We start from the raw sequence: 23,900 nt of genomic DNA on the forward strand, positions 1-23,900 counted from the left end.
TTACGAGCTAACGTTACTGTCAGTGAAGATAGTTAAAAACATTTATTTCACCTTTATTTAACTAGTCAAGTCATGGATGGTTGAAAAGTAATGTGAAAAGTCAATGTCCTTACTCACCAAACAACAACCCGTGTCACGGACGGAATGAGAAGTTGTATATATTTAGAGAAATAATAACTCGCTACGATGTAAAGTTATCTAGCGACCTGTGTGTGTGTGTATCTCATCAACCGAGCAACTCCACGCGTTTCGTTACTATGGTGACCAGTGTACCCGGTACGGTGGCCGCAAGGGGGTGCGATTCTGCTTGTTTTGTGGAAGAGACAAACATCTTTGGCGCTTCAGGTAGTTACTTCCTCCAGTAGATGACGATGTCACGTCAAAGATAGTACAGTACTGGTCGATGTAACTCTGTTTAACAGCAACAAAGTAACACTGCATACGCGCACACCCTATTTTTGCAGACATTGGCTCCTTTGATCAATCAGGTTTGATACTTGTTTTGTTGTTGCGGAAAGGTCTGCAGGGCGCCGGTATCCCCCCCACTTGCACTTACTGACAAATGACTTGTTGTTGACAATCCATCAACGTCTGGGCCAAAGTCTTGGATTTTCTTATGAGGAATAATAAACAAACAATTATTATTAGTAATATATTCCAAGTTACTTGAACTATAAACTGGGGAAAGAGAAATCACCAGAGTGTATGAATGCAACGAACTGCAAAAATCGCTGAAGCTGGAGACTTATATCTCCCTCACTAACTTTAAACATCTGCTATCTGAGCAGATAACCGATCGCTGCAGCTGTACATAGTCTATCTGTAAATAGCCCACCCAATCTACCTACCTCATCCCCATATTGTTTTTATTTACTTTTCTGCTATTCTGCACACCAGTATCTCGACTTGTACATCATCTGCTCATCTATCACTCCAGTGTTATTTTGCTCAATTGTAATTACTTCGCTACTATGGCCTATTTATTGCCTTACCTCTTCAGGCCATTTGCACACACTGTATATGTACTTTATTTTTTTTCCTTCTATTTTCTATTGTATTAATGACTGTAAATTGTGTTTACTCCATGTGTAACTCTGTGTTGTTGTTTGTGTCGCACTGCTTTGCTTTATCTTGGCCAGGTCGCAGTTGTAAATGAGAACTTGTTCTCAACTGGCCCTACCTGGTTAAATAAAGGTGAAATAAAAGTATGATCCACCAGGTGGATTTTCAGAGAGTGGGTTTTCCTGAATGAGAGGATAGGGGGCGGAGTTGATCAACACCATCTTACCTAAACTACTTCCCTAATGTTAAGAGAGAGAGAGAGAGAGGGAGCAGAGTTGAGGGTCTTCATTTTATCCAGACAGTGTCTAACGCGTGGTTAGTGTGCGGAGCACAACAGTCCGTTGTCTAGGGCATGACGGCGACTAGCCATGCATAAACAGACAGGGCAGACAGACAACAGGAAATAATGGGCTCCAGCTATACCTCATAAACAACCAGCTTGTTGTTCTGTTCATGTTTTATCCAGCCAGTCGCTGTCTTAGTTGACCGAGTATCGACCGTTCGCATCTAGTCTCAGTCTTCTTTCCATATTTTCTCTTCATCTCTCCTCTCTTTTTCTTCTTCACCATGGGATGTTCTTCGTCCAGCACACAGACTGTCGATGAGGAGAAGAGACCGGGGACAAAACCCGAGGAGTCCAACGGAGACACATTTGGTGAGTAACTTATATTTTTGTCAGGGTCAGTTGACAGTGACACTTTAGAAAAAAAGTTTTGTCAGAATGTGTCAAAGTAACCCGTTTTTTTCCCCCAATTTAGAATAGTTGTCACACTGCAGAAGGTTGTGTTATATGCATTGATTTTTGTCTTACTTTTAAACATTTTTTTTACCATATGACATTGTGATTGTATAGATATTTTTATTTTTGAAGGGGGCAAGGTTCTGGAAAAGAGACATTGTTCCAACACTTCAGCATGGTTACACTTTGCTCTTCTGAAGTCTTTTGGTGGGGGGGGGGGGGTTACATTGGGATTATCAATCAATCAAATGTATTTATAAAGCCCTTCTTACATCAGCTGATATCTCAAAGTGCTGTACAGAAACCCAGCCTAAAACCCCCCAAACAGCAAGCAATGCAAGTGTAGAAGCAAGCTCCTCGTGTATATATATTATATATTATAGAATAACTTTTTATTATGATTCCTACCTGCTGTTAATATTTACTCAGTTATTGGTGATTTTAGTTTCATCTTTTGACTAAACCACAGCCAATGGTAATGCATTAGTATCTTATCTTTCCATTAGTTAAAAATATGTCAAAAACAGAACAAAACAATCAGCTCTTATCAGCCTCTTTAGAGTGTAAAACCACAGGTGTTCACCTCATGTATATATATTACAGTACATTATGTTCCCTGGACAGTCACATGTTGCCATTTAGAGAGGCCACGCAGCTCCGATCAAACAGCTGTGGAAAACGCTGCATTCTTGGCAGCACATCTGCACCCTGAGGCTATAGGGTTCTGACCCAACCTGTTAGTTAGCCCGTACTGTGTCATATCCCTGAGGCTATAGGGTTCTGACCCAACCTGTTAGTTAGCCTGTACTGTGTCATATCCCTGAGGCTATAGGGTTCTGACCCAACCTGTTAGTTAGCCTGTACTGTGTCATATCCCTGAGGCTATAGGGTTCTGACCCAACCTGTTAGTTAGCCTGTACTGTGTCATATCCCTGAGGCTATAGGGTTCTGACCCAACCTGTTAGTTAGCCTGTACTGTGTCATATCCCTGAGGCTATAGGGTTCTGACCCAACCTGTTAGTTAGCCTGTACTGTTTCATATCCATGAGGCTATAGGGTTCTGACCCAACCTGTTAGTTAGCCTGTACTGTGTCATATCCCTGAGGCTATAGGGTCCTGACCCAACCTGTTAGTTAGCCTGTACTGTGTCATATCCCTGAGGCTATAGGGTTCTGACCCAACCTGTTAGTTAGCTGTGATTCTGCTGTGGCACAGCCTGTACTGTGTCATATCCCTGAGGCTATAGGGTTCTGACCCAACCTGTTAGTTAGCTGTGATTCTGCTGTGGCACGGCCTGTACTGTGTCATATCCCTGAGGCTATAGGGTTCTGACCCAACCTGTTAGTTAGCCTGTACTGTGTCATATCCCTGAGGCTATAGGGTTCTGACCCAACCTGTTAGTTAGCTGTGATTCTGCAGTGGCACGGCCTGTACTGTGTCATATCCCTGAGGCTATAGGGTTCTGGCCCAACCTGTTAGTTAGCTGTGGTTCTGCTGTGGCATGGCCTGTACTGTGTCATATCCCTGAGGCTATAGGGTTCTGGCCCAACCTGTTAGTTAGCCTGTACTGTGTCATATCCCTGAGGCTATAGGGTTCTGGCCCAACCTGTTAGTTAGCTGTGGTTCTGCTGTGGCATGGCCTGTACTGTGTCATATCCCTGAGGCTATAGGGTTCTGGCCCAACCTGTTAGTTAGCCTGTACTGTGTCATATCCCTGAGGCTATAGGGTTCTGGCCCAACCTGTTAGTTAGCTGTGATTCTGCTGTGGCACGGCCTGTACTGTGTCATATCCCTGAGGCTATGGGATTCTGACCCAACCTGTTAGTTAGCCCGTACTGTGTCATATCCCTGAGGCTATAGGGTTCTGACCCAACCTGTTAGTTAGCCTGTACTGTGTCATATCCCTGAGGCTATAGGGTCTGGCCCAACCTGTTAGTTAGCTGTGGTTCTGCTGTGGCATGGCCTGTACTGTGTCATATCCCTGAGGCTATAGGGTTCTGACCCAACCTGTTAGTTAGCCCGTACTGTATAAATACTTCAGTTAGTTATTGAACCCAGTGCCCTCTATGGTTGTGAAGTCTGGGGACCAACTAAGAATTCACAAAATGGGACAAACACCTAATTGAAACTCGGCACTTTGTTTACAACGCAAAACCCCAAACAATGCATGAAGAGCAGAATTAGGACGATACCCACTAATTATCAAAATCCAGAAAAGAGCTGATAAATTCTACAACCACCTAAAAGGAAGTGATTCCCAAACCTTCCACAACAAAGCCATCACCTACAGAGAGATGAACCTGGAGAAGAGTCCCCTCAGCCAGTTGGTTTTGGGGCTCTGATCACAAACACAAACAGACCCCACAGAGCCCCAGGAGAGCAACACAATTAGACCCAACCACATTATCAGGATGCCAAAAGATAAATAGACTCCCTGGTCCCATTCTATATAATCAGGAGGAAGAACCTTCTAGACTCCCTGGTCCCATTCTATATAATCAGGAGGAAGAACCTTCTAGACTCCCTGGTCCCATTCTATATAATCAGGAGGAAGAACCTTCTAGACTCCCTGGTCCCATTCTATATAATCAGGAGGAAGAACCTTTGGCCTACAGGCTATGGAAGTTATAGACCTACTGCATAGGCCTATAGGCTATGGAAGTTGTAGACCTACTGCATTGGCCTATAGGCTATGGAAGTTATAGACCTACTGCATAGGCCTATAGGCTATGGAAGTTGTAGACCTACTGCATTGGCCTATAGGCTATGGAAGTTGTAGACCTACTGCATTGGCCTATAGGCTATGGAAGTTATAGACCTACTGCATTGGCCTACAGGCTATGGAAGTTATAGACCTACTGCATTGGCCTATAGGCTATGGAAGTTATAGACCTACTGCATTGGCCTATAGGCTATGGAAGTTATAGACCTACTGCATTGGCCTATAGGCTATGGAATGGAGGAGGAGGAGGAGGAGGTGTGGTGGTGCTTTGCTGGTGACACTGTCTGTGATTTATTTAGAATTCAAGGCATACTTAACCAGCATGGCTACCTAGCATTCTGCAGTGGGACTATCTTTTGTTGTTCAACAGGACAATGACCCAACACACCTCCAGGCTTTGTAAGGGCTATTTGACCAAGAAGGAGAGTGATCGAGTGCTGCATTAGATGACCCGACCTCAACCCAATTGAGATGGTTTGGGATGAGTTGGACCGCAGAGTGAAGGAAAAGCAGCCAACAAGTGCTCAGCGAATGTGGGAACTCCTTCAAGACTGTTGGAAAAGCATTCCAGGTTAAGCCTGGTTGAGAGAATACCAAGAGTGTGCAAAGCTGTCGTCAAGGCAAAATGTGGCTACTTTGAAGAATCTCAAATATAAAAAATATTTTGATTTGTTAAAACCATATGTGTTAATTCATAGTTTTGATGTCTTCACTATTATTCTACAATGAGTAGGTGTGCCCAAACTTGTGACTGGTTCATCGACTGGCATTTCCATCAATAAATACAAAGCATTATTTTGCAATGATATTTTTTCTTCTTCTCCCGAACAGAAATAGTTTTTATTTATTGCTTTTCTATTGCCTTTTTTTTTTGTTGCCACAACCTGAGAGAGGCCTGGTACGCACAGAAAGGCCTGGTACGCACAGAGAGGCCTGGTACGCACAGAGAGGCCTGGTACGCACAGAGAGGCCTGGTACCCTTAGAGAGGCCTGGTACCCTTAGAGAGGCCTGGTACCCTTAGAGAGGCCTGGTACCCTTAGAGAGGCCTGGTACCCTTAGAGAGGCCTGGTACGCACAGAGAGGCCTGGTACCCTTAGAGAGGCCTGGTACCCTTAGAGAGGCCTGGTACCCTTAGAGAGGCCTGGTACCCTTAGAGAGGCCTGGTACCCTTAGAGAGGCCTGGTACTCACAGAGAGGCCTGGTACCCTTAGAGAGGCCTGGTACCCACAGAGAGGCCTGGTACCCACATAGAGGCCTGGTACCCACAGAGAGGCCTGGTACCCACAGAGAGGCCTGGTACCCACAGAGAGGCCTGGTACCCACAGAGAGGCCTGGTACCCACAGAGAGGCCTGGTACCCTTAGAGAGGCCTGGTACCCTTAGAGAGGCCTGGTACCCACAGAGAGGCCTGGTACCCACAAGGCCTGGTACCCACAGAGAGGCCTGGTACCCTTAGAGAGGCCTGGTACCCACAGAGAGGCCTGGTACCCTTAGAGAGGCCTGGTACCCTTAGAGAGGCCTGGTACCCACAGAGAGGCCTGGTACCCACAGAGAGGCCTGGTACCCACAAGGCCTGGTACCCACAGAGAGGCCTGGTACCCACAGAGAGTTCTGGCTGACACAGGGACCATATTGTCCATTCATGGGTCCTGCCTGGCTCTGGTCCTGCCTGGCTCTGGTCCTGCCTGGCTCTGGTCCTGCCTGGCTCTGGGCCTGCCTGGCTCTGGGCCTGCCTGGCTCTGGTCCTGCCTGGCTCTGGTCCTGCCTGGCTCTGGGCCTGCCTGGCTCTGGTCCTGCCTGGCTCTGGTCCTGCCTGGCTCTGGGCCTGCCTGCCACATGGCTTCTACACACCAGGACCAGGCACAGCTGAGGGCATGATGTAATCATTTAACATACACTCACACTGTGTTCTCACTCCCCTGTTGTTACTGCCTGACCATCAGTATGTCTTTATACAGGTTGTTACTGAGGGACCATCAGTATGTCTTTATACAGGTTGTTACTGTCTGACCATCAGTATGTCTTTATACAGGTTGTTATAGAGGGACCATCAGTATGTCTTTATACAGGTTGTTACTGCCTGACCATCAGTATGTCTTTATACAGGTTGTTACTGAGGGACCATCAGTATGTCTTTATACAGGTTGTTACTGCCTGACCATCAGTATGTCTTTATACAGGTTGTTATAGAGGGACCATCAGTATGTCTTTATACAGGTTGTTACTGTCTGACCATCAGTATGTCTTTATACAGGTTGTTACTGCCTGACCATCAGTATGTCTTTATACAGGTTGTTATAGAGGGACCATCAGTATGTCTTTATACAGGTTGTTACTGCCTGACCATCAGTATGTCTTTATACAGGTTGTTACTGAGGGACCATCAGTATGTCTTTATACAGGTTGTTACTGTCTGACCATCAGTATGTCTTTATACAGGTTGTTATAGAGGGACCATCAGTATGTCTTTATACAGGTTGTTATAGAGGGACCATCAGTATGTCGTTATACAGGTTGTTACTGCCTGACCATCAGTATGTCTTTATACAGGTTGTTACTGCCTGACCATCAGTATGTCTTTATACAGGTTGTTACTGAGGGACCATCAGTATGTCTTTATACAGGTTGTTATAGAGGGACCATCAGTATGTCTTTATACAGGTTGTTACTGTCTGACCATCAGTATGTCTTAATACAGGTTGTTATAGAGGGACCATCAGTATGTCTTTATACAGGTTGTTATAGAGGGACCATCAGTATGTCTTTATACAGGTTGTTACTGTCTGACCATCAGTATGTCTTAATACAGGTTGTTATAGAGGGACCATCAGTATGTCTTTATACAGGTTGTTATAGAGGGACCATCAGTATGTCTTTATACAGGTTGTTACTGCCTGACCATCAGTATGTCTTTATACAGGTTGTTATAGAGGGACCATCAGTATGTCTTTATACAGGTTGTTATAGAGGGACCATCAGTATGTCTTTATACAGGTTGTTATAGAGGGACCATCAGTATGTCTTTATACAGGTTGTTACTGCCTGACCATCAGTATGTCTTTATACAGGTTGTTACTGTCTGACCATCAGTATGTCTTTATACAGGTTGTTACTGTCTGACCATCAGTATGTCTTTATACAGGTTGTTATAGAGGGACCATCAGTATGTCTTTATACAGGTTGTTATAGAGGGACCATCAGTATGTCTTAATACAGGTTGTTATAGAGGGACCATCAGTATGTCTTTATACAGGTTGTTACTGTCTGACCATCAGTATGTCTTTATACAGGTTGTTACTGAGGGACCATCAGTATGTCTTTATACAGGTTGTTACTGTCTGACCATCAGTATGTCTTTATACAGGTTGTTATAGAGGGACCATCAGTATGTCTTTATACAGGTTGTTATAGAGAGACCATCAGTATGTCTTTATACAGGTTGTTATAGAGGGACCATCAGTATGTCTTTATACAGGTTGTTATAGAGGGACCATCAGTATGTCTTAATACAGGTTGTTACTGTCTGACCATCAGTATGTCTTTATACAGGTTGTTACTGAGGGACCATCAGTATGTCTTTATACAGGTTGTTACTGTCTGACCATCAGTATGTCTTTATACAGGTTGTAGTACCATCTCTAGCAGTGTGTCTGTCTGTTTCAGGGTGTTGTTGTAGTACCATCTCTCTAGCAGTGTGTCTGTTTCAGGGTGTTGTTGTAGTACCATCTCTCTAGCAGTGTGTCTGTTTCAGGGTGTTGTTGTAGTACCATCTCTCTAGCAGTGTGTCTGTTTCAGGGTGTTGTTGTAGTACCATCTGTAGCAGTGTGTCTGTTTCAGGGTGTTGTTGTAGTACCATCCAGTTAGCCAGCCAGGTCACCTGGAGATGCTCTCTGTCTTCGTCCCGGGAGGCTGGCGTCACCTCTGAAATGTTTTATTGTACCATGCTACTACTCTGTACATGTGGCACTGCATGGTCGTGATCTGTCCCATCTAACAGCACTGTCTCGCCAGCTGTATGCCAGCCAAACCCACAGTGGGGCCCCTGGGTCCCATCCCCCAGCTCTCTTCTCCCTCTGTCCAGGGATTGACTAGCTGTTTTGACTGGGAGCTCTGTCATCTTTGGATGGTAATCATGTTGACACACGAGTCATCCATGCCAAGAGGGGCTCTATCTCTGTCTGTCTCTGTCCAGCCAGCCAGCCAGCTACAGACAACAGTTGTCCTATCCCTGAGAGCTAGCTGACTGTACCGTCTGTCTGTCTCTGTCCCACCAGCCAGCCAGCTACAGACAACAGTTGTCCTATCCCTGAGAGCTAGCTGACTGTACCGTCTGTCTGTCTCTGTCCCACCAGCCAGCTATAGACAACAGTTGTCCTATCCCTGAGAGCTAGCTGGCTGTTCAACTGTAACTGCAGCATATATTTCCTCATCACATCACCCCATAGCTCCTCTTCACCCCATAGCTCCTCATCACATCACCCCATAGCTCCTCATCACATCACCCCATAGCTCCTCTTCACCCCATAGCTCCTCTTCACCCCATAGCTCCTCTTCACCCCATAGCTCCTCATCACCCCATAGCTCCTCATCACATCACCCCATAGCTCCTCATCACCCCATAGCTCCTCATCACCCCATAGCTCCTCTTCACCCCATAGCTCCTCTTCACCCCATAGCTCCTCTTCACCCCATAGCTCCTCATCACCCCATAGCTCCTCATCACCCCATAGCTCCTCATCACATCACCCCATAGCTCCTCGTCACATCACCCCATAGCTCCTCATCACATCACCCCATAGCTCCTCTTCACCCCATAGCTCCTCTTCACCCCATAGCTCCTCTTCACCCCATAGCTCCTCTTCACCCCATAGCTCCTCTTCACCCCATAGCTCCTCATCACCCCATAGCTCCTCATCACCCCATAGCTCCTCTTCACCCCATAGCTAGTCATCACCCCATAGCTCCTCATCACACCACCCCATAGCTCCTCATCACACCACCCCATAGCTCCTCATCACACCACCCCATAGCTCCTCATCACCCCATAGCTCCTCATCACATCGCCCCATAGCTCCTCATCACCCCATAGCTCCTCATCACATCGCCCCATAGCTCCTCATCACATCGCCCCATAGCTCCTCATCACCCCATAGCTCTTCATCACATCACCCATAGCTCCTCATCACATCACCCCATAGCTCCTCATCACATCACCCCATAGCTCCTCATCACATCACCCCATAGCTCCTCATCACATCACCCCATAGCTCCTCATCACCCCATAATTCCTCATCACCCCATAACTCCTCATCACCCCATAACTCCTCATCAACCCATAACTCCTCATGTAGACCTCCAAATCCATCTCTCTCTGTTTGCTTGTCTTCCATTGGTCTGGTTGCTTCCTATTTTGTGCCAGCCCATCACATTCCTTTCCAGTCATTGCTCCCTGGTCTTTAGGGACAACGACAGTCAAACCAAACCGGGAAGCTGCAGTGTCTAATTTGATAATTTTTTGGTTTATGTCATGCATGAAACAATCAGATGGAGTTAACAGAGACATGGATTAAATAATACGAAGGGTTGTGATCAGTCTTAGAACAGATTTCCTGAACTGTTTAGTGGGCAGACTGGTCCCAGATCTGTTAGTGCTGTCTTGCCAACTCCTATTGTAATTCATTGTATTGTGAAACGTCCTAGACGTGGGCTATACAACACAAACAGATCTGGGACCAGTCTCAGACGATCTGTTGTGTGTTTCCCAGGTGTCCGGTAGCCTACCACTTGGATGGATATGTCCCCCATCTGGTCTGTATCATTCATATACACTTCCTCGTTCAGTTTCATAACTAGGGTGCACCTTGTCCTCAGGGCTCAGAGAAAACCACAGGTTGTTTTCAATAAATCACATTCTTCAACCCCCCCCCTGGGGAAATGGAAGATGAGTTTTTCATCTTTTTAAGTTCCCGCATGTCCCAGAGATTCTCTGTGTCCTTTATTGTTTTCCCTCACTGCTGAGTCAAACCAACTGGACTCTCTTACCAAGGGGTCCACTGCTGAGTCAAACCAACTGGACTCTCTTACCAAGGGGCCCACTGCTGAGTCAAACCAACTGGACTCTCTTACCAAGGGGCCCACTGCTGAGTCAAACCAACTGGACTCTCTTACCAAGGGGCCCACTGCTGAGTCAAACCAACTGGACTCTCTTACCAAGGGGCCCACTTTCTGTTCAGTCATATTTCAACAGCAGTTTAAAATACTTCAGGATGCTCCAACAACCAAAGCATTAGAATACAAAAGGGGGGAAACGGTTCCCCTCTTCACAGCATAATGGTCGATTTAACATGACAGGTACCCTGAAGAGTCAGTGTCACCTTTGACACGGTTCCACTCTTCACAACATAATGGTTGATTTAACATGACAGGTACCCTGAAGAGTCAGTGTCACCTTTGACACGGGTCCACTCTTCACAACATAATGGTTGATTTAACATGACAGGTACCCTGAAGAGTCGGTGTCACCTTTGACAGCAAATGGTGCATTTGACCTTTCTGAACTTTGGCAACAGCAACAGCGACACCAACAGTGAACAGCTCATCGTTGTTCTATGTTCTGTAGATTGATTTGTTGCTTTACATCTAATCCCTGACATCTAATCCCTGACATCTAATCCCTGACATCTAATCCCTGACATCTAATCCCTGACATCTAATCCCTGACATCCAATCCCTGACATCCAATCCCTGACATCCAATCCCTGACATCTAATCCATTACATCTAATCCCTGACATCTAATCCCTGACATCTAATCCCTGACATCTAATCCCTGACATCTAATCCCTGACATCTAATCCCTGACATCTAATCCCTGACATCTAATCCCTGACATCTAAAGCACATTTTCCATGTGGAAACCTATAGTTATTTGACTAATTATAAAGGAGCTTGTGACTGCCCGTACTGTAGTGGTTCAGTCTCAGTATGTAATAGATTTAGATGGAATGTTCCATTAGATCAGCAGCATGTATGTAATAGATTTAGATGGAATGTTCCATTAGATCAGCAGCATGTTTTACTCTGTATGTAATAGATTTAGATGGAATGTTCCATTAGATCAGCAGCATGTAAATAAATACTGACCATGTTTCAGATAAATACTGACCTCGTTTCAGATCAATACCGACCGCGTTTCAGATCAATACGGACCGCGTTTCAGATCAATACTATGTAGTAGAAGATCATGGATTGGGTTAGCAGGAGTCACTATGGAATGTTGTAGGTGTTACCGTGGCAGTAGATCATGGATTGGGTTAGCAGGAGTCACTATGGAATGTTTTAGGTGTTACCGTGGCAGTAGATCATGGATTGGGTTAGCAGGAGTCACTATGGAATGTTTTAGGTGTTACCGTGGCAGTAGATCATGGATTGGGTTAGCAGGAGTCACTATGGAATGTTTTAGGTGTTACCGTGGCAGTAGATCATGGATTGGGTTAGCAGGAGTCACTATGGAATGTTTTAGGTGTTACCGTGGCAGTAGATCATGGATTGGGTTAGCAGGAGTCACTATGGAATGTTTTAGGTGTTACCGTGGCAGTAGATCATGGATTGGGTTAGCAGGAGTCACTATGGAATGTTTTAGGTGTTACCGTGGCAGTAGATCATGGATTGGGTTAGCAGGAGTCACTATGGAATGTTTTAGGTGTTACCGTGGCAGTAGATCATGGATTGGGTTAGCAGGAGTCACTATGGAATGTTTTAGGTGTTACCGTGGCAGTAGATCATGGATTGGGTTAGCAGGAGTCACTATGGAATGTTGTAGGTGTTACTGTGACAGTAGATCGTGGATTGGGTTAGCAGGAGTCACTATGGAATGTTTTAGGTGTTACTGTGGCAGTAGATCATGGATTGGGTTAGCAGGAGTCACTATGGAATGTTTTAGGTGTTACCGTGGCAGTAGATCATGGATTGGGTTAGCAGGAGTCACTATGGAATGTTGTAGGTGTTACTGTGGCAGTAGATCATGGATTGGGTTAGCAGGAGTCACTATGGAATGTTTTAGGTGTTACCGTGGCAGTAGATCATGGATTGGGTTAGCAGGAGTCACTATGGAATGTTGTAGGTGTTACCGTGGCAGTAGATCATGGATTGGGTTAGCAGGAGTCACTATGGAATGTTTTAGGTGTTACCGTGGCAGTAGATCATGGATTGGGTTAGCAGGAGTCACTATGGAATGTTTTAGGTGTTACCGTGGCAGTAGATCATGGATTGGGTTAGCAGGAGTTACTATGGAATGTTGTAGGTGTTACCGTGGCAGTAGATCATGGATTGGGTTAGCAGGAGTCACTATGGAATGTTTTAGGTGTTACCGTGGCAGTAGATCATGGATTGGGTTTGCGGGAGTTACTATGGAATGTTTTAGGTGTTACCGTGGCAGTAGATCATGGATTGGGTTAGCAGGAGTTACTATGGAATGTTTTAGGTGTTATTGTGGCAGAGTGCTGCATGTGTCTGAAGATGGTTGACTACAACACAACTAGATTGGTTCATGACAACACAGACACGGGGTCAATGCTGATAAGTCATAATTGCTTGAATTTCAGGCATTCAAGCCTATCAGATCAAATCAAATGTATTTATATAGCCCTTCGTACATCAGCTGATATCTCAAAGTGCTGTACAGAAACCCAGCCTAAAACCCCCAAAACAGCAAGCAATGCAGGTGTAGAAGCACGGTGATCCTTCATTATTAGTTCAACTTAACCAATGTTTGGAATTCAATAAAGTGGAGAAACGTTTTGCAGTGATCTTCTATCAGGAACGTTACAGGTGGATCTGGTGTCAGATGTCAGGTTAAACCTAGAAATACATTTCTCTCATGAACCTCTATGTTTTTCTGTGCAGTGATCGTCTATCAGGAACGTTACAGGTGGATCTGGTGTCAGATGTCAGGTTAAACCTGGAAATACATTTCTCTCATGAACCTCCATGTTTTTCTGTGTTTTTATTCCAGTTGTCGGGAATGGTCACATCTCGGAGGACACGGAGACCATCGCTGACCAGATGCAGCTTCCTGTTCAGAGTGCCCTGACTGATGACTCTGAGGAACCCGTCATCATGGCCTCAGAGGCCCTGGAGACCATGGGGTCTGGATGGGAGGAGGACCAGGTCCTGGAGATGCTGGCTGCAGCCGAGCCAGAGGTTCCCCCTGAAGCCCCTGCTGAGGCTGCAGCTGTAGTTGCAGAGGTCCCTTCAGAGGCTGTGTTCTTAGTAGAGGCTGTGGTCCCAGTGGAGGTGGTGGCCCCTGTTGAGGCTGTCATGGTTGAGGCCGCTCCTGTGGCAGAGGCTCCTGCTGAGACAGTGGTGTCTGAGGAGTCCCCTGTTGTTGAAACTGGAGCTGCAGTGGAGGTGGCTACCCTTGTCGAGGCAGCTGCACCTGTGGAAGCTGCTGCCCCAGTCGAGGTGGCTGAAACTGTCCCAGAGGCAGCTCCAGCCCCGACAGAGGAGACCCCAGCTCCAGCCCCGACAGAGGAGACCCCAGCTCCAGCCCCGACAGAGGAGACCCCAGCTCCAGCCCCGACAGAGGAGACCCCAGCTCCAGCCCCGACAGAGGAGACCCCAGCTCCAGCCCCGACAGAGGAGACCCCAGCTCTAGCCCCGACAGAGGAGACCCCAGCTCCAGCCCCGACAGAGGAGACCCCAGCTCCAGCCCTGACAGAGGAGACCCCAGCTCCACCCCCGACAGCGGAGACACCAGCTCCAGCCCCAAAAGAGGAGACCAAAGATGCTCCAGCCCCTGTGGCCACTGTCCCTGAGCCAGTAATCCCTGCTGCTGAGCCTGTGGCCACTGTCCCAGAGGGGGCCCCCGCTGTGGAGGCCCCTGCACCCAGTGGCCCCATAACTGACCTTGTTGTTGCTGCTGAGCCTGCAGCAGAGCCAATAACCACCCCTGTGGCTGTGGAGGCCCCTGTAGCAGCCGTTGCCAATGAGCCTGTAGAGGCCCCAGGACCAGTGGAGGCCCCAGGTGAGGTGACAGCTCCAGCCCCAGAGCCTGCAGTAGAGACTCCTACCCCTGCTCCCGAAGCCGCCCCTGAGCTAACACCAGCCGCCCTTGCTCCTGCTCCCTCAGACGCCCCTACCCCTGCCCCAGAGCTAACACCAGCCACCCCTGCGGCCCCGCCTACTCCTGCCCCAGAGCTAACACCAGCCACCCCTGCTCCTGTGGCTCCGCCTACTCCTGCTATCTCAATCCCAGAGATTGATGGTATGTACTCCTCCTTTAACGCTTCATCCTCACGGACAAAATCACTCTACATATTTAAACCGTCATCAAACGTCAACCATGTTGAAATACTTGAATACCAAAATACTTGAACATACTGTAGCTATAGTCATCACTCACTTAAGTGTGTGAAGGTCCCGCAAAAATAGAGTTTCTTGGACTATTTTGCATTTACAGTTCAAGATAAATATGATGTATTTACCAGGCTCACAAATAGTTGCATTGCGATTATGGTGTGGTCACATTTCACCTCAGTAACACAGCACCAACTGATTTGTACTGAGGGACAATTAAATTCCACAGAGCAAAATGGCTGCCATTTATTGTCCTGATTAGCCCCAAGGAGGTTATGATTGTTCTTCCAGCTCATAGATTCACTAAATTGATATGTTACCTAGAACACCTGTCTCTCCTGACCTAAATAAGGTGTGTCAGTCAGTCTGTTGTAGCCTGCCGGATCAGGCTTATCTGGAAAATGGTTGGTCCTCCCCTGCCCCAGGCACAAATAGCTGAGAAGACATCGCTGCAAACATGCATGATGTGGGGAGAGACGGAGAGCATGAGATGTGGGGAGAGACGGTGAGCATGTGATGAGATGTGGGGAGAGACAGTCAGCATGTGATGAGATGTGGGGAGAGACAGTCAGCATGTGATGAGATGTGGGGAGAGACAGTCAGCATGTGATGAAATGTGGGGAGAGACGGTGAGCGTGAGATGTGGGGAGAGACGAAGAGCGTGAGATGTGGGGAGAGACGGTGAGCGTGAGATGTGGGGAGAGACGGTGAGCGTGAGACGTGGGGAGAGACGGAGAGCGTGTTCAGACCAACAGACCAGCGTATTTACTCACCCACAGAGTTGTTTGAAGACTGTTGTACGGAGTCTATAAATAGGTGAAATGTATTCTCACAAACGTAGCATACCCCCCAAGGTCTCCATAGTCTACTTACCTCACTGGTTACCAAGAGGTATCCAACACCCTCACTGACTAGGAGGAGAAATCAGACACCCTCACTGACTAGGAGGAGGTATCAGACACCCTCACTGACTAGGAGGAGGTATCAGACACCCTCACTGACTAGGAGGAGGTATCAGACACCCTCACTGACTAGGAGGAGGTATCAGACACCCTCACTGACTAGGAGGTATCAGACACCCTCACTGACTAGGAGGAGGTATCAGACACCCTCACTGACTAGGAGGAGGTATCAGACACCCTGACTGACTAGGAGGAGGTATCAGACACTGACTAGGAGGAGGTATCAGACACTGACTAGGAGGAGGTATCAGACACTGACTAGGAGGAGGTATCAGACACTGACTAGGAGGAGGTATCAGACACTGACTAGGAGGAGGTATCAGACACTGACTAGGAGGAGGTATCAGACACTGACTAGGAGGAGGTATCAGACACCCTCACTGACTAGGAGGAGGTATCAGACACCCTCACTGACTAGGAGGAGGTATCCGACACTGACTAGGAGAAGGTATCAGACACCCTCACTGACCAGGAGGAGGTATCAGACACCCTCACTGACTAGGAGGAGGTATCAGACACCCTCACTGATTTAGGAGGAGGTATCCTGACCCCAAAACTGATTTCCTGTTAACATCAGGACAGATAATGCTGCCTGTAAGACATCATGCAGTAGTCTCTACAGACATCATGCAGTAGTCTCTACAGACACCATGCAGTAGCCTCTATAGACACCATGCAGTAGCCTCTACAGACACCATGCAGTAGCCTCTACAGACACCATGCAGTAGTCTCTCCAGACACCATGCAGTAGTCTCTCCAGACACCATGCAGTAGTCTCTCCAGACACCATGCAGTAGTCTCTACTGAAGGACTAAAAGCTGTTCTAGTGTGTCACTTCGTCATGAGGCCCTGACCAACACAATAGCCCCAGTCACGCAGTCTGAGACACCCTCTCTCTCTTTCTCTCCACCCTCTCTCTCTTTCTCTCCCCCCTCTCTCTCTTTCTCTCCACCCTCTGTCTCTTTCTCTCCCCCCTCTCTCTTTCTCTCCCCTCTCTCTCTTTCTCTCTCTCCCCCCTCTCTCTCCCCCCTCTCTCTTTCTCTCCCCTCTCTCTCTTTCTCTCTCTCCCCCCTCTCTCTCCCCCCCCCCTCTCTCTCTCCCCCCTCTCTCATTGTGCTCTGTGAATTACCCAGATAAGACTTCTGCACTGTTGACTGGGATGTCCTCTCTCCCCACTCCTCAGTTCAGATGCAAATGTTTGTCAAGTGAACTGTACATTTTGACGTGACCGTTGGGAGAGCAGAAGAGAATTGAGTCTGTCTAGTGACTCGTAGTAGGTCATTAGGTAGATAATTAATGTTTACTCATGGCCCCTTGTCATGAAATAGTTGAGATTAGGTTATTATCCCACTGTTCTGGCCAAAGCATGTCAGAACCCCACCATAAATCTTCACAATCACAATAGAATCTTCACAATCACAATAGAATCTTCACAATCACAGTAGAATCTTCGCAATCACAATAGAAGCTTCAGAATAGAATCTACACAATCACGATAGAATCTTTGCAATCACAATAGAAACTTCACAATCACAATAGAATCTTCACAATAGAAACTTCACAATCACAATAGAATCTTCACAATCACAATTGAATCTTCACAATCACAATAGAATCTTCACAATCGCAGTATAAAATGTTCATAATCACAGTTGTAGCATGAATCAGCCCTCTTTCTTTTAGTGGAGCAGATAGTGAAATTATTATGTGTTTAAATGAGGGTGAAGATAAGTCCAGCATGTCTGTTTGAGTTGGGGAGATTTCCCCTGAGTCACAGAGGAAAAGCCATGCTCTGTTTCAGGGCTATGTTTAGCTATAGGTAACCCGTCTATGTAGTGCTGCCCAGGAACATGTGATGAGCCCAAAGTTCTGTTACCTTTATATCCACTACCAGGAAAACCACTGCTACTGTACAGCCCACTATGTGTAGGCCTACAGTCAGTTCCTATGGTTACGGGTACTGTACAGCCCACTATGTGTAGGCCTACAGTCAGTTCCTGTGGTTACGGGTACTGTACAGCCCACTATGTGTAGGCCTACAGTCAGTTCCTGTGGTTACGGGTACTGTACAGCCCACTATGTGTAGGTCTACAGTCAGTTCCTGTGGTTACGGGTACTGTACAGCCCACTATGTGTAGGCCCACAGTCAGTTCCTGTGGTTACGGGTACTGTACAGCCCACTATGTGTAGGCCCACAGTCAGTTCCTGTGGTTACGGGTACTGTACAGCCCACTATGTGTAGACCTACAGTCAGTTCCTGTGGTTACGGGTACTGTACAGCCCACTATGTGTAGGCCCACAGTCAGTTCCTATGGTTACAGGTACTGTACAGCCCACTATGTGTAGGCCTACAGTCAGTTCCTGTGGTTATGGGTAGTGGTTCTCTCTCTCTCTCTCTCTCTACCTACCTACCTACCTACCAGACATGCAGACTGAGTAGTAGAGCTCTCCAGTGGTTCCTAGTCTGTCCGTCTGCCCCTCCACTCTCCAAACACATAAGGAACAAACTGTCCTTTTTAGGCAGAGAGAGAGGACCCACCCCTTCAGTTGCACATGCTACTGTCAGGAGTTGCATAACTCTCTCTCTCTGTGGTGAATGCTGTTTGCATGGCTGGACACACACCCTATAACCAGGTTATTCACCAAGCCGGCTCTGCTGAACAAGATGATCTGGTAACAGAGAGAGGTTTGATTCTGGGCTCTCTGCTACTATTCACCAAGCCGGCTCTGCTGAACAAGATGATCTGGTAACAGAGAGAGGTTTGACTCTGGGCTCTCTGCTACTATTCACCAAGCCGGCTCTGCTGAACAAGATAATCTGCTAACAGAGAGAGGTTTGACTCTGGGGCTCTCTGCTACTATTCACCAAGCCGGCTCTGCTGAACAAGATGATCTGGTAACAGAGAGAGGTTTGACTCTGGGCTCTCTGCTACTATTCACCAAGCCGGCTCTGCTGAACAAGATAATCTGCTAACAGAGAGGTTTGACTTTAGGGCTCTCTGCTCCGTCTTTGTTGTTCTATGTTAAAAGTTCAATGGCACGAAGGCCGTTCATGTTGGAATGTCACACATTAACTTCACACACACAAACACACACACACACACACACACGCACACAAACACACACACACACGCACACACACACACACACACACACGACCCGCCAGGCGTTGATTTCTTGTGTGTGTTGTTTTCCAGGTGTTCCGGTGGTTGTGTCGGAGGTGGCACAGGAAGCAGCGGCCTTGGTGTTGGCTGGAGTGGCACAGGAAGCAGAGAAAGACAAGAAACAGAACTAAGAAGAGAGGTCAAACTGAGGAGGCCGCTGGTAAGACCCCCCAGATGATACCCAGACAGAACAGACACTCATTAAAAACATTGAACTATTCTCACAGATGGTGACATGCCACTAAGCAAATTCAATGGAAAACAACATTGTGTGAATCTTTCATTGAATATAAATTATTTTGAATTTCCCCCAATTTCAAGGACTTGATGATGTGTATATAAGGGTATAATGCTTAATGTCTATGAACAAGGAATCTAATTAACTTGATTATTGAATTATGTACTTATGTTACTCGATATACAAGCATATGTAACTAAACAATTTTTTATGTTTGTGTCTTTCAGTGGCCTGGGAAACACAACCTTCTTGGATAAAACCTCCGTTTTTACATTCAGAGACGATTTGTAGATAAGATGCACAACCCAAAGACCAGGAAGTTAAAAACACACACACTAATCTGCTACAACGATGACAGACCAGGAAGTTAAAACACACATACACTCATCTGCCACAACGATGACAGACCAGGAAGTTAAAACACACACACACTCATCTGCCACAACGATGACAGACCAGCTCAATACATATTCCTGTCAGGGTGTGTCCCAAATGGCACCTAATTCCCTGATGAGGGGATAAGGTGTAATTTCAGACGGAGAGTCTTGTCACCAAAGTGCCTTCCCATCCTGGAAATATGGATGGGTCACTTTTCTTCTTCTATTGGCAATAACATTGTTAAAGAGAACTACCATGTAACCTGGAGACACCTGGGCTTCCAACCATGTAACCTGGAGACACCTGGGCTTCCAACCATGTAACCTGGAGACACCTGGGCTTCCTACCATGTAACCTGGAGACACCTGGGCTTCCTACCATGTAGCCTGGAGACACCTGGGCTTCCTACCATGTAACCTGGAGACACCTGGGCTTCCAACCATGTAACCTGGAGACACCTGGGCTTCCAACCATGTAACCTGGAGACACCTGGGCTTCCAACCATGTAACCTGGAGACACCTGGGCTTCCAACCATGTAACCTGGAGACACCTGGGCTTCCTACCATGTAGCCTGGAGACACCTGGGCTTCCTACCATGTAGCCTGGAGACACCTGGGCTTCCTACAATGTAGCCTGGAGACACCTGGGCTTCCAACCATGTAACCTGGAGACACCTGGGCTTCCTACCATGTAGCCTGGAGACACCTGGGCTTCCAACCATGTAACCTGGAGACACCTGGGCTTCCAACCATGTAGCCTGGAGACACCTGGGCTTCCAACCATGTAACCTGGAGACACCTGGGCTTCCAACCATGTAACCTGGAGACACCTGGGCTTCCAACCATGTAGCCTGGAGACACCTGGGCTTCCAACCATGTAACCTGGAGACACCTGGGCTTCCAACCATGTAACCTGGAGACACCTGGGCTTCCAACCATGTAACCTAGAGACACCTGGGCTTCCAACCATGTAACCTGGAGACACCTGGGCTTCCAACCATGTAACCTGGAGACACCTGGGCTTCCAACCATGTAACCTGGAGACACCTGGGCTTCCAACTGAACTCTCTGACTCCCAATTACCTGGAGCCACCTGGGCTTCCACCTGAACTCTGACTCTCTCTAACAGACAGCTGTGTTGAAGCCAAACGATGCACTACTTTAGCAACAAACTGTGAAGTTGAGGTTCAGAGACAGACTACACGGTCACTTTAAGGTTGTCAATATGGAGTCAACGTTGTGTTGAACAGCTTCTCGGTGGGAGAATGTTTCATAATAAATACTACTTGACTTTTACTAGCTGCTCTGAAAGAGGAAGACAAGCCAAACAATCTAACAAACTGTTCTTCTGGACTAGACTGGACCCCGCTGATGTGGAACTCAACCTAACAAACTGTTCTTCTGGACTAGACTGAACCCTGCTGATGTGGAACTCAACCTGTTCTTCTGGACTAGACTGAACCCCGCTGATGTGGAACTCAACCTGTTCTTCTGGACTAGACTGAACCCTGCTGATGTGGAACTCAACCTGTTCTTCTGGACTAGACTGAACCCCGCTGATGTGGAACTCAACCTGTTCTTCTGGACTAGACTGAACCCTGCTGATGTGGAACTCAACCTGTTCTTCTGGACTAGACTGAACCCTGCTGATGTGGAACTCAACCTGTTCTTCTGGACTAGACTGAACCCTGCTGATGTGGAACTCAACCTGTTCTTCTGGACTAGACTGAACCCTGCTGATGGGGAACTCAACCTGTTCTTCTGGACTAGACTGAACCCTGCTGATGTGGAACTCAACCTGTTCTTCTGGACTAGACTGAACCCTGCTGATGTGGAACTCAACCTGTTCTTCTGGACTAGACTGGACCCTGCTGATGTGGAACTCAACCTGTTCTTCTGGACTAGACTGAACCCTGCTGATGTGGAACTCAACCTGTTCTTCTGGACTAGACTGGACCCTGCTGATGTGGAACTCAACCTGTTCTTCTGGACTAGACTGAACCCTGCTGATGGGGAACTCAACCTGTTCTTCTGGACTAGACTGAACCCTGCTGATGTGGAACTCAACCTGTTCTTCTGGACTAGACTGAACCCTGCTGATGTGGAACTCAACCTGTTCTTCTGGACTAGACTGAACCCTGCTGATGTGGACTAGACTGGACTGGACTAGACTGAACCCTGCTGATGGGGGAAGTCATTAATGAATGAATGATTACTTCAATATGGTTATTTAACAGGTAGATAAGGAATACTAAGAGCTTAACAGTAGACCCGGAGTGTACAGTGAAATGTTGAGAAGAGAATTTACACTGAGTGAACAAAACATTAAGAACACCTTCCCTAATATTGAGTTGCCCTCAGAACAGCTTCAATCCGTTGGGTCATGGACTCTACAAGGTGTTGAAAGCGTTCCACAGGGATGCTGGCCCATGTTGACTCCAATGCTTCACACAGTTGTGTTAAGTTGGCTGGATGTCCTTTGGTGTGGTGAACCATTCTTGATACACACAGGAAACTGTTGAGCGTGAAACCCCCAGCAGCGTTGCAGTTCTTGACACAAACCGGGGCGCCTGCCACCTACTACCATACCCTGTTCAAACCGGGGCGCCTGCCACCTACTACCACCTACTACCACCACCTACTACCACCTACTACCACCTACTACCACCTACTACCACCTACTACCACCTACTACCACCTACTACCACCTACTACCATACCCCGTTCAAACCGGTGCACCTGGCACCTACTACCACCTACTACCACCACCTACTACCACCTACTACCACCTACTACCACCTACTACCACCTACTACCACCTACTACCATACCCCGTTCAAACCGGGGCGCCTGGCACCTACTACCACCTACTACCACCTACTACCACCTACTACCACCTACTACCACCTACTACCATACCCCGTTCAAACCGGGGTGCCTGGCACCTACTACCACCTACTACCACCTACTACCACCTACTACCACCTACTACCACCTACTACCACCTACTACCACCTACTACCACCTACTACCACCTACTACCACCTACTACCATACCCCGTTCAAACCGGGGTGCCTGGCACCTACTACCATACCCAGTTCAACGGCTCTTAAAGCCACACACAATCCATGTCTCAACTGTCGAAAAGCTTATAAATCCTTCTTTAACCGGTCTTCCCCTTCATCTACACTGATTTTAACCTGTCTCTTCCCCTTCATCTACACTGATTTTAACCTGTCTCTTCCCCTTCATCTACAATGATTTTAACTGGTCTCTTCCTCTTCATCTACACTGATTTTAACTGGTCTCTTCCTCTTCATCTACACTGATTTTAACTGGTCTCTTCCCCTTCATCTACAATGATTTTAACTGGTCTCTTCCTCTTCATCTACACTGATTTTAACTGGTCTCTTCCTCTTCATCTACACTGATTTTAACTGGTCTCTTCCTCTTCATCTACACTGATTTTAACCTGTCTCTTCCCCTTCATCTACAATGATTTTAACTGGTCTCTTCCTCTTCATCTACACTGATTTTAACTGGTCTCTTCCCCCTTCATCTACACTGATTTTAAAGTGGATTTAACAAGTGATCATAGCGTTTACCTGGTCAGTCTGTTTAGTTCTCCTCTTTCTCACCTTGTTTGTTTCAAAATGTCACTATATATAGATTCATGATGAGTCTGTCTGTTTGAGGTGTCCTCCTGATCTCGATGCAGTAGGACGTGATGTCACTATATATAGATTCATGATGAGTTTGTCTGTTTGAGGAGGAGTCCTGATCTCGATGCAGTAGGACATGAGGTACCAAATCGAGTGTAAATGAACCATTCAGTGTGAAAAACACTCAATGGTTAAAAAAATCAAATAAAGTTATTTAAACTTTGATTTCTACCTTTGTTATTTATAATAACATGGAGCCGTCACTTGTAGGTTTCTACCTTTTACCTGTCCTCTCTTCACCTGGGAATAACCTGTTACCTTCAGACACAGTCCTGAGCCAACACACACTACAGCTCCTCTCCCTTCATACACAGACCTGAGCCAACACACACTACAGCTCCTCTACCTTCTACAACCACCTCCGGCTGGAATGCAAAAGATTAAACAAAGGTCTTGGTATTAGATAAGACAGCCACAGGAGTCTGGTTCATCCTGAACAACAACTTTGGAGTCTCTTAATACCTAGCTGGCATTTCCCAAAAGGTTCAATCTGTCAACCTCCCCCCTGAACTTATCAATGGCTCTGCATGCCATTGAGAGACTGTGATTTTTAGTAG

The 23,900-nt window shown here is 46.9% G+C and overlaps 1 protein-coding gene across 1 annotated transcript; it reads left to right on the top strand.

Annotated features, from left to right (window-relative positions):
• Window positions 1–1,265: 1,265 nt before the first annotated feature.
• On the top strand, window positions 1,266–23,508 carry LOC118937723 (uncharacterized). The gene is made up of 4 exons (XM_090219402.1): window positions 1,266–1,717; window positions 13,536–14,786; window positions 19,038–19,164; window positions 19,470–23,508. Exons 1-3 carry the CDS (start codon window positions 1,630–1,632, stop codon window positions 19,133–19,135), a joined length of 1,437 nt encoding a protein of 478 aa, XP_090075528.1. The 5' UTR covers window positions 1,266–1,629; the 3' UTR covers window positions 19,136–19,164; window positions 19,470–23,508.
• The last annotated feature ends 392 nt before the right edge of the window (window positions 23,509–23,900 follow it).

The sequence above is a fragment of the Oncorhynchus mykiss genome, chromosome 3, assembly GCF_057628025.1.
Source record: "Oncorhynchus mykiss isolate SJ-2025 chromosome 3, ASM5762802v1, whole genome shotgun sequence".
Taxonomy (NCBI): domain Eukaryota; kingdom Metazoa; phylum Chordata; class Actinopteri; order Salmoniformes; family Salmonidae; genus Oncorhynchus; species Oncorhynchus mykiss.